Here is a 16,906-nt window from a genome sequence, read left to right as displayed (position 1 = left end):
TACTTGAACTCCTTCACTTGGGGTAAGGACTCATTTCCTACTCGGAGCGGACAGGCCACCGGTTTCCTGCTGAGAACCATGGCCTCAGATTTAGAAGTGATTATTCTCATCCCAGCCGCTTCACACTCAGTTGCGAACCTATCCAGAGAGTGCTGGAGGTCGCAGGCAGCTGATGCCATCAGGACCACATCATCTGCAAAAAGCAGTGACGTGATCCCCAGCTCACCGAACTGCAAACCCACCTCCCCCCGGCTACGCCTCGATATCCTGTCCATGAAAATCACAAACAGGATTGGTGACAAAGCGCAGCCCTGGCGGAGGCCACCACCCACCGGAAAGGAAGACGACTTACTGCCGAGGACCCAGACACAGCTCTCGCTCTGGGTGTACAGGGATTGGATGGCCCTAAGTAGGGACCCCCTCACCCCATACTCCCGCATAACCCTGCACAAGACCTCTCGAGGGACCCGGTCGTAAGCCTTCTCCAAGTCCACAAAACACATGTAGACAGGTTGGGCAAACTCCCAAGCCCCCTCCAAGATCCTTGCGAGAGTGAAGAGCTGGTCGGTAGTTCCACGACCAGGACGAAATCCGCATTGTTCCTCTTCGATCTGAGGTTCGACTATCGGCCGGACCCTCCTTTCCAGCACCTTGGAGTAAACTTTCCCTGGGAGGCTGAGTAATGTGATGCCTCTATAATTCGCACACACCCTCTGGTCCCCTTTTTTGAATATTGGGACCACCACCCCAGTCTGCCACTCCTTCGGCACTGACCCAGACTTCCACGCAATGTTACAGAGGCGTGTCAACCAAGACAGCCCCTCTACACCCAGCGCCTTCAGCATTTCTGGACGGATCTCATCAGTCCCTGGGGCTCTGCCACTGTGGAGTTGTTTGACTACCTCAGTGACCTCCTCCAAGGACATTGACGACCCCCCATCATCTTCCGGCTCTGCCTCGATCGTAGAGGGTGGATTAGTCGGGTTCAGGAGTTCCTCAAAGTGCTCCTTCCAACGCTCAACAACCTCCTCAGTTGAGGTCAGCAGTGTCCCCTCCTTGCTGTATACAGCTTGGATGGTCCCCCGCTTTCCCTTCCTGAGGTGTCTGATGGTCTTCCAGAAACACTTTGGTGCCGACCGAAAGTCCTTCTCCATGGTTTCTCCGAAGTCCTCCCACACCCGCTGCTTTGCCTTGGTCACGGCCGAAGCCGCAGCCCTCCGGGCCAGTCGATACCCTGCAACTGTTTCTGGGGTCTCCCGGGCTAACATAACCCGGAAGGCCTCCTTCTTCAGTCGGACGGCTTCCCTCACCACCGCTGTCCACCACGGTGTCCGAGGGTTACCGCCCCTTGAGGTACCTATGACCCTCAGGCCACAGCTCCCAGCCGCAGCTTCAGCAATGGAGACTTTGAACACCGACCACTCATGCTCGATGTCCCCAACCTCCACAGGGATGCCTGAGAAGCTCCGCCGGAGGTGGCAATTGAAATCTCTCCGGACAGGCTCTTCCTCCAGACGTTCCCAGTTTACCCTCACTACACGCTTGGGTTTTCCAGGTCTGTCCAGAAGTTTCCCCCGCCATCGAAACCAGCTCACCACCAGATGGTGAATCAGTGGACAGCTCTGCCCCTCTCTTTACCCGAGTGTCCAAAACGCATGGCCTCAGATCAGATGATACGATAACGAAATCGATCATCGACCTTCGGCCTAAGGTGTTCTGATGCCAGGTGTACTTGTGGGCATCCTTGTGTTCGAACATGGTGTTTGTTATGGACAAACCGTGACTAGCACAGAAGTCCAACAACAAAACACCACTCGGGTTCAGATCGTGGTGGCCATGCCTCCCAATCACGCCCCTCCAAGTTTCTCCATCATTGCCTACGTGTGCATTGAAGTCCCCCAGTAGGACACTGGAGTCCCCTGCAGGAGCCCCCAAAAGGACTCCACTCAGGGTCTGCAGGAAGGCTGAGTACTCTGAACTGCTGTTCGGTGCATAAGCACAAACCACAGTCAGAGTCCCCCCCCCCCACAGTCCTAAGGCGCAGGGAGGCGACCCTCTCGTCCACTGGGGTGAACTCCAGCACAGAGGCGCTCAGGTGGGGGCTAGCTAGTATAGCCACACCTGCCTTACGCCTCATACCGTGAGCAACTCCGGAGAAGAACAGGGTCCAACCCCTATCCAGGAGTTTGGTTCCGGCGCCGGTGCTGTGCGTGGAGGTTAGCCCCACCAGGTGTAATTGGTATCGCTCCACCTCCCTCACAAGCTCCGGCTCCTTCCCCCCCAGCGAGGTCACGTTCCATGTCCCCAGAGCCAGCCTTTGCCGCCCGGGTCCGGTCCGTCGGTGCCCCCCGCCTTCACCGCCACCTAGTTGGCAGCGCACCCGACCCCGACAATTCCTCCCGCGGGTGGTGGGTCCACGGGACGATGGAGGAGGAGATGGTGCCTCCACGTTGCTTATTCGGGCTGGGCCCGGCCGGGCTCCGTGGTAAGCCCGGCCACCAGGCGCTCGCATGCGGGCCCTCCGTCTGGGCCTGGCTCCAGACGAGGGCCCCGGGCTTCCTCCGGGCCGGGTCTCTCTTCCTTTTTGGTGTTCTGTCATCAGGGTTTTTTCCTGTAACCCCAGGTAGGGGGGCTAGGGGGTACTACCACTTGCCCAAGGTGGACCCCCAGACTAGTGGAGGGAAGGAGGCGCCTTACTTCAGCATTCTAGTTTTGCAACTAGCCACTGCCGCAATTCCACATTTTATGACACACAACTTGCACATGTCCTTCACTATTATCAACTGTAATGTTCGTGCTAGGATATAACATAAATAGGGCGAGAACGGAGCGAGCGCAATGCGACTTTTGTCCCTGCCGAGCGGGACAAAAGTCTCATAGGAGAGGGGCAAAAGTCGCACTGCTGCAAAGTGTGTCCTATCTGGGTTTTTTGGCATGTAATTCTCTTTACTATCAACGAATGTATTATTAGACATAATATCATAATAATATATAGCCTTCAACAACCTCCTGAGCTGCCTGCCTGATGGTCTCAGGGCTAAAGAGACCGTGCGTCGTTTTCCTCACCCTAACTCTTGGCATGCTGTCAATTAAAGAAAATACATTGTAAATAAACATGGTTTTAGGCTATTGTGTTTATGTAGGCCTATAGGTTAAGCTATTTGTGTTCATAAGGTAACGTCATTGTAAATGAAAGTAGCCTATATAATCCAATTGACTGGAACCAGGGAGTTTGACAAAAGTTACGAGGCAAAATAATTTGTCTTGACTGCATTTAAGATTTATCTTTCACATTAAAACTGCATACAAAGTTGACCTATAGCATTAGAAAGATCTGTTCGAGAGCTTTCATTTCACCTGTTCATTCTGCCCAAATGTCACTCGCGCACCCCTCTGGTTCTAAGACATCACAATGCGACTTCTGTCCCTCTACGGGAGGCAACTTTTGTCTGGCCACGGTCTCCTGTCATTTCTCCCTGGCTTGCAGGCACGACTTGCTCGCACGAAACTTGAAAGCTATGCTATCATGTAGCCAGTAGATATGCTAAGAAAATTGCATATGTTTGCAAACTAAAACAAGTGAACACAATTTTACAATCGAAAAATGAGACCATTATTTTACTTATATGGGGCAAAAGTGGTTTCCATCGATATCTCTGTCAAATATGCTGCGATTGCGCCCAAAATGTGAAGGGAGCTCATACACAGTAATATGTGCAGGCATGTATAACCAGGTGATTGCAGGTCCAGTCATTCTGGAGAAAATGTGAATGCGACTTTCGTCCCGTGCGACTTTTGACCCGGCTCTCCCCTATATAGCCATATATAGCCCCTGATATCCCTTTTTTAGGCTGCTACCCCGCCCCCCAACCACCACCCCCCTTATCTAGTGTCTCTTTTTTGTTACTCTGTATCTAGTGTTTCTCTCCTTTCCAACCTTTCTGTAATTTTCAACTGCTGAAATGCCAAAGTTCCCCCTGGGGGGATCAATAAAGTCTTATCTTATATATATATATATATATATATATATATATAGTATGGAAGTATGCGATTCGGATATCCGATAGGGATACTTCTTTTGGCATAGTTGTTAGCAGATCCGACTTGCGAGCACAAGGTTAGAGGTTGGCCCCTCTGCCCTGGGCAGTCCCTTAACATGGGCAGTCCCTTAACATGGCGCAACCAAACGAGGAACACCAGACGAGAGTCCCGCCGTCACATCAGCAGCGGCTCTGACTCACTCTGACGCTGGCGTTTACGGAGGCCGTGCGGCCGAGAGCAGCTTATTTAAGGAGCTGACGATGGCAGGGCTGACTAGCATGCACGCACACACACACACACGCACCCTCGCATGCACAGACCCCGCTTGACTTGCAGGGGGAAAGTCCGGCCTTAGAGGAGCGGTTTGTTTGGGTGGTCTCGTTAAAGCCCTGTGCTAAATGGGTGACGGGCCCTGGCTGGACTGCTAATGAGTCGATTATCCTCTTGAATGAAGACTTCAAAGACTGGAAAAGCTGCCTCTCTCTGGCAACACAGCTACAGCACGTTATCACACCACGGAGAGATGGAGAGAGAGAGATAGAGAGAGAGAGAGATTGAGAGAGAGAGAGATTGAGAGAGAGAGATTGAGAGAGAGAGATTGAGAGAGAGAGAGAGAGCGAGAAAGAGAGAGAGAGAGAGAGATTGAGTCATGCTGGATACTGTTTTGATGGCCATATTCTCCTGGGATAATGTAAACACTGTGACAGCCACGTGATCGGTCCCCACAACCTTCCTCATTACCCAGCGATCCGAACAGCTTCATTTAGCATGCTGCTCCCACGCATCAGGGCTATTATTACTAAACAAACACACACGCACCCACACCAGCGATACATGGATGGAAACCCTGCTGACACACATGTCTATTGGAAATAACGACTGCTATTTTGGTGAACACACAGAGAACAGAGAGTACCCTCGGCCATAATAACGCCCCCACTCATCAGCAACAACAGACAGACTGCTGCACTTGACTGGAACAACGCATCCCTCAGGACTCCCTAATACTGCGTTTAAGAGGGGAGAGTCGTACCATTTACTGTTCTTGAAATTCCCGCCCGTCTGGCACGTCTCGTGGGGCAAAGCCAGCGCCCTGCGGAGTACTGCGGAAACACGAGAGCGAGGAGAGAGGAGAGAGGAGAGAGGAGAGGAGAGGAGAGGAGAGGAGAGGAGAGGAGAGGAGAGGAGAGGAGAGGAGAGGAGAGGAGAGGAGAGGAGAGGAGAGGAGAGGAGAGGAGAGATGAAACTTCCTGTGGAGGGGAGAAGAGTCTCTCGTCTGGCAGGCCGCCGTCTGCGGTGTTACCGGTGCTACACCTGGCTCGGCTGTGGCTCAGGTGTGGCAGGCCATCAAAACAGACCACCCCTGATTCTGAGGGCCTGTCGCCCGCCACAGAGCCCGGGCCAGCCTTGGCTGAGATAAGCAGGGCCCCTCCGCCATCGCCCCCCCCCCCCCCACCCCCTCCCCCCCGCATGGCAGGAGGTCCTCACATGTCCGCTGATAAACAAGGAGTACGGGAGTAGGAGGGGGAGGGGAAACAGAGAGAGGCTTTTGTTTATTTTGCTTTGGGCATGTAAAATGTGTTTCCCATGCCAATAAAGCCCTTTGAATTGAGAGAGAGAGAGAGAGAGAGAGAGAGAGAGGAGAGGAGAGAGAGAGAGAGAGAGAGAGAGAGAGAGAGAGAGAGAGGGGGAAGCTGGATAGAGAGCCTGAGAGGGTAAAGAAAGCAGGTTTACATATCAGCCCCCTCAGCTTGATAAAGAGCCTGGGAGATAACGAGAGGCTGGGCCATATGCAGATAAAGAGAAAGCAGAGACGATAGAGAGGTTTGTTTTTGAAATACACTGTTTAGAAGACGTACCCCCGGTCAGGCCTGACGCAGATAAAAGTGATCTTTCACCAGGAGTCATCCTGGTTTCTATTAGCTCCCCATCCTTCAACCACCCCCCGGCCCAACCCCCCTCCACACGCACACAGGGAAGAAAAGGAAAATCTATCAATCACAGAGCAGTGTCTCAAGTATCCTGGTGAATTTATGGTCTAAAATGAAACAAAGCCAGCCGTCTCGTTGCAAGGTTAATTGGCTTCCATGTTGTGCCAATTTCAAATGGCAGAAATAAACATCACGGAAAGGCAATTAAGGATGAATGGACTTCGCTCCTGACACAGGCTACAGTTACATTCCATCGTAGTCATGTACACTGATGTTTTTGACCAGAACAGTATCCCACCCCCTGAGTAGAATTCTGTCTCCCTTTGTAAGAGTCAGGTCAGGATAGACAGATTAGACCTGGCTTCTACACTATCATTAGACTCAATATAAACACCTTTGGAAAATAATATGAAATCAAGAACTCAATCAACAGCAGTGTAAGCCAGAGAGAGAGGGAGAGAGAGAGAGAGAGAGAGAGAGAGAGAGAGAGAGAGAGAGAGAGAGAGGGAGGGAGAGAGATAGAGATAGAGATAGAGATAGAGATAGAGATAGAGAGAGAGAGGGAGGGAGAGAGAGAGAGAGAGAGAGAGAGGGAGGGAGAGAGAGAGAGAGGGAGGGAGAGAGAGAGGAGAGAGAGAGAGAGAGGGGGAGGGAGAGAGATAGAGATAGAGATAGAGAGAGAGAGAGGGAGGGAGAGAGAGAGAGAGGGAGAGAGAGAGAGACAGAGAGAGAGAGAGGGAGGGAGAGAGATAGAGATAGAGAGACAGAGAGGGAGGGAGAGAGATAGAGAGAGAGAGGGAGAGAGATAGAGAGAGGGAGGGAGAGAGATAGAGAGAGTGAGGGAGAGAGATAGAGATAGAGAGAGAGAGGGAGAGAGAGGGAGGGAGAGAGAGAGAGAGAGGGAGAGAGAGAGAGAGAGGGAGGGAGAGAGATAGAGAGAGAGAGGGAGGGAGAGAGATAAAGATAGAGAGAGGGAGGGAGGGAGGGAGAGAGATAGAGAGAGAGAGGGAGAGAGAGATACTAATGTGTCGAGCAGTCCCTATCAGAGAGATTTGATAGATGACTGTGAAATGCTTTTACCATTAATTCACCATCATCCAACATAAGGGGGGTGAAATTGCTCCTGAAATGTTGCTCTCCATGTTGCAAATCAATGAGAAGTATGTTGGAGTGGAGAGAGAGATAGCAATCGGGGGGACGCGGCAGTGTGTTCAGATTGCCGTACCATTGGCAGGTGGGGCTCCGCTCAGCTATGGAGACACATGTGCGCGACCTGTGATCTCAATCACACAGCCACTTTAGGCCGGCCATGCTAAGGGCCTCTCCGTCACTGATAAGGATCTGTCCGACACACAAGGCCCGTGTGACAGCGGCCGGGCAGGCCTGCCGTCAACGCCACGCATCAGATAAGATGAGATGCTCGGATGGGGGAGCGTGATTGGATGGGGATAGGGTTTCAGCAGCTCTGGATAGACACACTAATTGTCCCTCTCAGACTGAACGCCCAGAGAACCAGGAACAGGCCAGCCAGGCGTGGACGACACCACAGATGGATAAACAAGCCAATAAGGCTGAAAATGTGACCTGATTTCCTATTCTCTCGCACTCCAAGAAAACACTGGATCATCCCCCCCCCCTTTTTTTTCTCCTTTTTTTCCCCTCCCCGAGATCAAAATTCCTTGTGTAATTGGGCTGATGTCTCACTCCCCTGCCCAGTGCACCGAGGAATGATTACTCCAATCACGTCAGAGCTGAGAGCAAAAACAACCCAAAAGGGGAACCGTGTGATTGGACGGCGGCGCTCCACCGGGGGCGCCTCGATGGTCCCGGCCCGTCGGCCCCTGCCGCGCTCAGCAGCCTTGGGTTTCCGCCGCCGCTCGTGACGCTGACGCTCCCCGACGGGCCGGTCGAGGCACGGTCGCGTCACGGCGGTCCACGGGTAGACCGCGGAGAGACGTGGGTGTGTCACACAAGAGACGGCTACGGATCTGATGAGAGTAGCCTTAACTGGAATAGAAGAGGAACTACCAAAAAATAAATAAACACTCACCTCCCCCTCCGCCCAGAAGACTGGAGTTAGCTGGAAAAGAGAGAAAAGGACATATGAGTTGTGATGCAGTAACAGCATTCAATCAGATGCTGGTGATATTGACAACAGTTATGCTCGAAAACAAATGTGCTTCTACAAGCGGTCAAGCAAAAAACAGTAGACTGGACAGTTTCAATGAGACGCAGACTTTCTGGCAAGTGGGAAAGTCTACTCTTTATCACAGGACCGCTTGTGTTTTGAGTGAAACACCTCACGCGCCCCTGTGATAGTCCCGTCTGTCTGACGGGAGAGCGGCGTGTCTGGATACTGAGTTTGAACAGTCACAAGCTAAGAGAAGAGCTCTTTGATGCTCTGCTTTAGATCTCGAGAGTGAGAAGAGTGGGGAGGGGGGAAGGGGGGGGGGGGGGGGGGGTGGTGAGAGGATTCGCCGGCATAGATACTCTGTCTAAGATCAGGCGGTGAATATAACCCCTCTGTTATTCTTTTCCGAGCTAAGCCAGTGTGAGACTCACAAACACTCATTAGTGAGACTGGCCCAGTGTTGCTTTCCTGGTGACTCCCCCCCCCCCCCGCAGCCTCCGGTCTCCAGCAACGTCCTCACCCCCGACCACAGCCTGGCGGTTCGGGGGGTGGGGTGGGGTGGGGGCATCAGAGAGGAGGGGGGGGGGGGCGTCAGAGAGGCACTATCCGCTGGGGGCCCTATCATTAAAAAAACTAACACTTTATTGCTCAGCTCTGGTGTTCTCAGAGAGAGGTATCTCTCGGCTCTCTGGAGGAAGATTAGAAGGGATTAGAGCGCGTCTGTTAATTTGGGGTGTTACAGAAGAGTGAAGTAGGTATAGTATATGTTTGAAGTGTGGTTCACGTAGCGGGCAAGAGCAGGCTTGTACACCAGCTGTACTTTTGCACACTGTACTACGATACGATATGATACGATAATACTTTATTCATCCTGTCAGGGAAATTCAGTGTTGCAGCATGACACATAACAAAAACAAACACTAAACCACAACAAGACAGTACAAAACAATAAAACATTGTTTTGTACTGTCTTGTCGTGGTTTAGTGTTTGTCTATTGTTATGTGTCATGCTGCAACATGCTACATACTGTAACACTCTGTAACCATGTACTGTAACATTAACTGTACCTGTACTGTAACATTAACTGTACTGTAACACTGTACTGTAACACTAACTGTACTGTAACTCACTGTACTGTAACACTGTACTGTAACACACTGTACTGTAACATTAACTGTACTGTAACACTGTACTGTACTGTAACATTAACTGTACTGTAACTCACTGTACTGTAACACTAACTGTACTGTAACACACTGTACTGTAACATTCTCTAACTGTACTGTAACACACTGTACTGTAACATTCTCTGAATGTACTGTAACTCACTGTACTGTAACACTAACTGTACTGTAACACTAACTGTACTGTAACACAGTACTGTAACAAATTGTGCTGTAACACACTGTACTGTAACACACTGTACTGTAACACGCTGTACTGTAACATTAACTATAAACACTGTACTGAAACACTAACTCAATATCAGAACAACAATACATGTCATTTCATTTCTATGATTCTTGGTCATAGACATTTTGTAGTGATGTTTTAATAGGAAAAGGTATATGTGGGGTTTAATCATCAGATGAGAAACATGTCATAATAATAATATTACTAATAATAATCTGTATGCACCTTTCATAAAGATACTGCAGCTCAAAGTGCTTTTATATTTCAGAACATGGAAAAAAGAGAAATAATATGTGTAGGATCAGAGACAGGTCCACCCCCGTCAGAACAACATCCTGCTCACTTTGTCTTTGCTCTTGATGAATGTGCTGAAGAGTGCTTTTGGGGGCCAGCAAGCTTTCAATGGTACCATCAGTTCTTCATTGATCAGGACCGAGCGTCACACACTGTGTGTGGGAGAGGGGACACAAAGAAGAGCTCTCTAGCCACAGAATGTGCATTTCACCGGGTGCTTTTGTAGAGCACTCATACAAAAACACAAACACAAACAAGAGACGCACAGAACGATCTGCTGGCATGTTTACAATAGCACCTTTCCAGCTTTTTCTGTGATGACAGAGATGTTTGTGCTTTCCCAACCTTTGTTTACTTAGTTCTGCAATCTGTCAGAACCTCACAGCCAACCAATGAACACACAACATACCTGTCTCGGGGACAAAAAAACAACTAGTTGGAAGCCATGCAGGAGGCTATCTATAGATTATGCAATTGGAATGTATTCCAGCAATATTCTCTTAGAAAGCCAGCAGAGCCACAGTTTTGCACCACAACCGGCGTCTGCCTCAGTCCCATTCTGCTGGCGTTCTCCAGGCGTCTGTTCTCCTGCAGTGTCTGAGCCTTTAAAACACTGGGGCCTAATTACCCACGTTACAGAAACTCACACCTGAGGCGCCGTCCATGCTTAATCAGGAAGAAAAGCTGGGAATGCTAATCAATTTGACAGCATTTCCAACCAGCGTGTGTGCGTGTGTGTGTGTGTCCGTGTATATGTGCATGTGTGTTTGTGTGATTGTGTGCATGTGTGTGTGAGATTGAGTGCATGCGTGTGCGTGCGTGTGTGCATGTGTGTGTGTGCGTACGCGTGTGCATGTGTGTGTGCTTGTACAACAGAAGGGTGTGTGTTTGTGTGTGTGTGTGTGTGTGTGTGTGGCGGGGGAGAACAGACGCTCCCTAACCACATGGTTCGGGAGAGAGACGGCCACAGAGGCCCACAGGGGCCTGCGGAGCCCAGGCAGTGTCTCCGTCCAGGCAGGGGTCTTGGTGAACGTGCTGGCTGGAGGGGCTGGAGGGGCTGGAGACGCGGACCGGGCCTTCTCCTTCCCCGGCCTCCCTGCTCCCGCGCCATGTGGATCCATCACGGCCCCTGTCATCTTTGGGGGATTTTCTACAGAAAGCAGTGCGCTCCTCCGCACATAAAATATCTGTTACCCACCGTTGCGGATGAAAACACCGGCTCTGCCCTCAGCAACAGATATCAAGGGAAACATTAACCCCCCCCCCCCCTCCCCCACCCCCCCCCAGAATGGATGGGGACTCGCTTTAACGGTTCCCCCTTCAAGAGCCGGAGAGCAGGGCAACAAATGAGAACCAGCTGCTAGAGAGAAGTCGACCTGCACCTCCTCTCATGCTGCACACGAGACTTCGAAAACCACGTGGCGCGCCAGACCCTCGGGGGCCCGCCAAGCTGTGGCCGCGCATCTCTGGAGCCGCGGAGCCGGCGACGGAATACGACCGGCCGAAAAAGTGCCTCACTTATCCGGAGTGAAAATCAAAACAAAAATCCATACTTGGCCACGTCCATGGAATAATGCATATTTAATGGTGTGTATTAATTATGAACTAGCTCTGTGCACCGTCTAGCTCCCGAGCTTCGAGTCCGCTGATCTTTGCGGTGGATCAACACATTTCTAGCCCGCGGGGAGGGAGCGGGTGAGCCAACAATTAGTAATATCAGAAGGCCATTATCGGTTAGCTGCGCCGCGGTCGGGCTCATCTGTTCACAGCCAATGGGCGGGCGCTGACTTTCAGTACGGCTGTTTAATGTTCTCCTTTGACCACTGCAGGACAACAGAAGAAAAACATCCACTGTTTTGGAGGCTGCCAAGCATCCCCCGGGGGAACTCCAGATCAAATGTGTCCTTTAGGAAGGAGCTCAATCCAAAAACAACAACGCTTGGTCACACAAGTTCACTACTCTAGTCTGTATTTGGAAACTTGAATATGTACTTACTTTATATGGTAGCCTTTAGCAATGAAGCCATAAAACCCCATATTAACAATCTCTCTCACACACACAAACGCGCATGGACACACACTCAAGAACTTTGAACAGGAAATGGGAAAGCAGTCTACCCATGAAACCCGTTGATCTGACAGTGAAGCGGGATCTTTCTGAGTTAGCGGGGTCTAGCGCCAGTAAACTGAAGCGTGCAGAAGAACTAACGGGCCTCATCTGCTGAATGTATTCCTGTGTTAACCGGGGGGGAGAGCTGAAGCCCTAGCCCCTGGACCCTGCTGTGGCTATGCTGCGGTTAGCGTTTCTGCCGCCAGTCCCAGGCGTTGACCATAACACGGCTCGTAAATCGAGGGGGAAGCGCCCCCCCGGCTGCCTGGAGATGGGGGATCATTAGGAGGCGACGAGCCACGGCAGAAAGCTGTCCGGTCTCACACGACCCCCCCACCCCGCTGCCCCTCCCCTCGGAGCCGCCGTCTTCCTGCCTGCCCTTTGAACTCCCAGCCCAGAACCTCACACTGTGTCACAGACGCCTCTGAAGGGGCGACACCTCCGTTGGACACCACCGTGTGTTTTCACGCCCAGTAAAGACGCCAGCAGCGCGGAGTACGGCGGAGCAGTCTGGGGGCTTGGTGACAAGAGAGGAAAACCTATTAATTGAGGAAGCGTTTTCCTACTGGGCCGGCTGGGCCCCACGAGACACTAATCCTGCGAACAGAATAAAAAATCCCACGGTGTCTCTCCTCAGGCTTTGTCAGATGTTCGCGGTGCGGTCATAAAAACAGTTGTGTTGTGTGTGTGTGTGTGTGTGTGTGTGTGTGTGTGTGTGTGTGTGTGTGTGTGTGTGCAGTCGACTGGGGAGGTGCGAGTGCGGAGCCCACCTGGGGGCAGACAGAGACGGTGTATACCTGCCACCGTACACCTCGCCTGGACCCTTTCAAACCTGCTCCACTGGAGCCAATATCATCCCTCTTTTACAGAGCATCTCAATAATCTCCTGGAGGCCAGCAGTGCATCCTGCGGGAGCTCTGCTATGCAACATGGAGGAGAAACGGATAGCATTAAAATAATAATAATAATAATCATCATAATAAAATAGTTTATGTGTGATGTTGCCCAGTCTACGGACAGAGAGGTTGCTGAGTTAAGAGGGAGCATGGTTTCAAAACAACAGTGTGGTATTAAGATTGCTATTACTTTGGTATCAAGGTTGCTATTATGTATGCAATAATGTAACAGCTTTTGTCAGTCTCAGAGTCATCAATGGAGGAACAGGAAACATGAGAGATTCTGAAATTGACAGTTGCATGAAAGAAAAAAAATCGAAAGTTTGCAGGGGTACGCTGAAGCCTTCGATGGTCATTAGGTGTACTGTAACTCCGCTCGTGCTACTGCTCAACAAATCAGTTCTGAACTCCAGTGTTCAGAGAATCGGCCAAGTGGAAACAACTTTGCTGAATTATGTCTGAGTGGAGGGAACGTCTCACCATAACTTTCCACTCCAAAAGCCTGGCTAACAAGCTCTGCCAATGGACCGACATTACATGCAGACTCATCATCTATACAGCGAGCACACACTCACACACACACACACACACACACACACACACACACAGAAATGAACAAGCATGCACGCGCACACGCACACACACACCCCTCAAACCACCGGAGATACCGTCCAGGGTTTGAGCAAATAGTTCCTGTGTGCCCCGTCTCATGTGTGCGAAGCTCAGCGTTAAATTGACGCGAGTCTAGCGGGTAATGACAGAACTGTTTCTTTCTTTTCTTTATTAACACTGGAACTCAGACATGGAAATGGAGCTTACACAAGCCGACCGTCGCTGGAAGAACAGCCATGTTATTTCTTTATTCCAGGCGCATCAAAAATGCATGGCGTTCCTCCCATGCACGCGGCAGCAGACGGTAACTCTGCGTTTGTTCTTTGCAGCCGGGGGCGTTCCCCAGAGAGCCCCAGAGAGCCAGACGGGCCGGGAGAGAGGCAGGCCGAGCTGCGGTGTCAGGACGTCAGCAGCACCTCCGCACCATCGGCTCATCATGACCCTGCCGCCCCCGAACCCTCCCAACCCGTTCCCCTCCCCACAGCAGAGGAACAGGAACCCACAGTAAATCACCCCCCCCTCACTCCCGCCCCCTATGGAAAACTACATATTTTAAGATTATACACAAGTAGGCATTCAGTTCCCAGAAGCAATGCGTCGGAAAGCTTGGGCTGAGAACATCAGGGGCCGTGATGAATCTGGTCAGTTTTCTGAGGTTCGGTCATCATCTTGAGGAGACACAGTGGATTCTTCCAATGTCCTCCCTGCAATCCAAGCCAATAATGTGTTGCTTCGTACCATCCCACAGGTAGAAGTCGTAGTTCTCTCACGTCTGTGAGTCTCAGTAATAAATCCCCCACCGCCCCCGTCAACGACATTAACAAAGCAACAACAATACTGTAGCAGACGGCAAAGCCCGCCCTTGCTCCTACCGTTATAATTACCCGGACCTTCACACCCACAGTAATGAGCTCAGGATGATCCTATTCTCTTTCATCATTTGGTTTCGAGGCCCTCCTTTTATCCAAGAAGGTCACCTTTCGCTGCGTTCGTTTCCCCTGAAATGCATGTCGTCCTCATAAATATACATCCGTCTGCATCAATTCACCACCCCGACGCTGCAGGAGAACCACGCAGGAATGACATCAAAACAGCTACAAGAGTCACTGAGAGTGAGAGTGAATATATTTCACTCTGGGGAAGAAAAAGAAAAACCCGACGAGAAATTAACACATCGCTAACTCATCGCGAAAATGTTCACAATGGAGTCTGGACTTCCAGCCGCCCAGAACGATGTGATGTTCTGTACATGTCTGATGTAGCTGAAGAGCGCCAAGCTTACAGCTGTGTTGGGCGCACTAGAGGTGGAGTTAAGAGCAGGCTAGGCTACCGATGTTTTACAGCTACGCTTGGTACACAGCACTCGTCTCTATAGCGCCCCAGAGCTGGAAACGGGCCCGATTCAGAAAGAGCCAAGTTCCCTCTCCCTCCTCAACAATACCCCTCAACCACCACAATAACCGTTTAATCAGCATATGCAATGTGTACAAATGTATGCACAGGTGTGTATGTGTAAATATGGTTGGTGATTATATGTAAATGTGTGACTGTATGGTAAATGTGGGGATTGTATGATAATGGGTTTGTATTATGTGTAGCACCGTAAAGATATGAAAATGAATTTCCTGTAAAGGACAATAAATAATCTATCTATTTATCTATTACCCATTGTAAACAACGAGAAAACAGTGGCAGCTCTAAAATACTTGTAATGGGTGTTACGATTGTCTATTTATTTTAGTTGTATAATTGTTATACTAATCATGCGTTCTTTCTCTCTCTCTCTCTCTCTCTCTCTCGTACCTGTCGTAATTGAGGAAGTGGGTGTGTCACTGCCCTATGGACCGGCTGACTACAATGCAACCTATGAACGCACCATCCGTGGCCGAGCCCCCGTCTGCACCAATGAACAATTGGCCCGCTATACGGCTGTCTCTTTAAATAGTGCGTATTGCAGCTGCTTTCTTTCAACTCTTTGACTGCTGCAGCCGTCTGACTCCCAAGGATCTGCCGGTGAAGTAAAGATTGTGCTTAGTAGCAAACTCTAAAGCTTGTTTAGTGCTCAGAGGGAACTTTTCTCATCTAACCGACAAAAATACTGCAGGAGCGCATCTGGGCTGTAGAATAGTTGAGGTAATACACTGTTCAGCTTTGCCTTAACACCCTCACCTCTGAAATGAATCAAAGCGTCTGGGATCATTCGCAAGGATATTCTAATTGGGTAGACCAACTCTGTGAGGGTGCACTGACTTTGGACGGGCAGCATTATTTTCCGGTTGAGATGAAATGGGTTATCTGACTTCACGGGCCCCACGTCTCTCTACGGGGCCCATGGCAGGATTTGGGCCAGTGGGTGCATATTATGGATTTATCCAGTCATATTTCTGGAGGTATCAGCTTGGCGTTAATGCGGCCTATTCCCTGCTGGTGACTGGGGCTGCTGGCTCCTCAGGGCTTCACAGCCCAGTGCTCCCAGCTAGTTACCCGGCAGACAGGCGGAGCAGGCCAGCGCTCGCCCGCCCGCTATATCCAAAATAACACAGGCTGGGATTCCTCCAGACGGACGAGCCGGGACGCCATTAAAACTGGGATCCGCGGGCGGCGAGGTGTCTCTTGCGTGCCGCTGCGTCCTCGCTGATGAAACTTTGAAATGTCCAAAAACAAGGAGCTCGCGTAGGATAATATGGACATGGATGAACGCACTTTAAATTGAAGATCCTATTAGTAAAGAACATTGCATTAAAGGAGAATGGCTACTTTTCCCCCTTTTTTTCCGTCAAATTGTAACTTATTCAATTTTTTTCCTCCGTGTTGCTTTCATCAAAATGTAGTTGATCCATGTTGAGAATACACCACACTCCCAATCACCTCATGCTTGAAACAGAGGAGGTCAGTGAACAGAGCTACAACTGGCTTAGATTCTAGATTCTGGGTAATAATAGAGGTTTCCAATTCACAGATTTTCATAAGCAGCAAGTGACTCTTCTGTATGCTGCCATCACTTCCGATGATTCTCCCGACAGGAGACCTTAAGACAACTCACCACGGGGAAGGCGCACTGCAGCGACAACACAACACCAAAAAATACCCCCTCCCCCCCAAAACATTTCTGTGACCGGACATGATGTAACATGTGTGAAGGAGACCATAGCAGCAGAATGAGATATGGTGGAGATCAGAGAGGTCTCCCGGCGCAGGATGAAAGCTCACACAAAAGGAGGCTGACGCCTCCCCGCAGATGTGACAAGCCTCATAAATAATCAGACACGCATTAACGTTAATGGCGACAGTTGTTCAATCGTTTTGATTATAATATAAGCTGTTCACGGTTATTTGTTTTCTCCTACTCCGGGATGGAAATGCGCCACGTTTTGCACCTCAAAGACAGTGTCCTCCCATTGGGGCTGCTCTGGCTCAGAGAATCCAACCTCTAATCATACCCCGCGCTTCCGACGCCACGCCACCAGGAACGCACAA

General features: G+C 50.5%; 1 protein-coding gene across 1 annotated transcript in view; it reads right to left on the bottom strand.

The window, feature by feature from the left end:
- The window catches only part of macrod2 (mono-ADP ribosylhydrolase 2), a 523,589-nt gene that overhangs the window by 370,607 nt on the left and 136,076 nt on the right, over positions 1-16,906 (bottom strand). Inside the window, exon 4 of the mRNA XM_084461472.1 lies at positions 8,023-8,052. Within this exon, the coding sequence (XP_084317598.1) occupies positions 8,023-8,052 (30 nt within the window). The remainder of the gene's footprint in view (positions 1-8,022; positions 8,053-16,906) is intronic.

This window comes from Borostomias antarcticus (assembly GCF_949987555.1).
Source record: "Borostomias antarcticus genome assembly, chromosome: 2".
Lineage (NCBI taxonomy): Eukaryota > Metazoa > Chordata > Actinopteri > Stomiiformes > Stomiidae > Borostomias > Borostomias antarcticus.
This window is presented reverse-complemented; position numbering and strand designations above follow the sequence as displayed.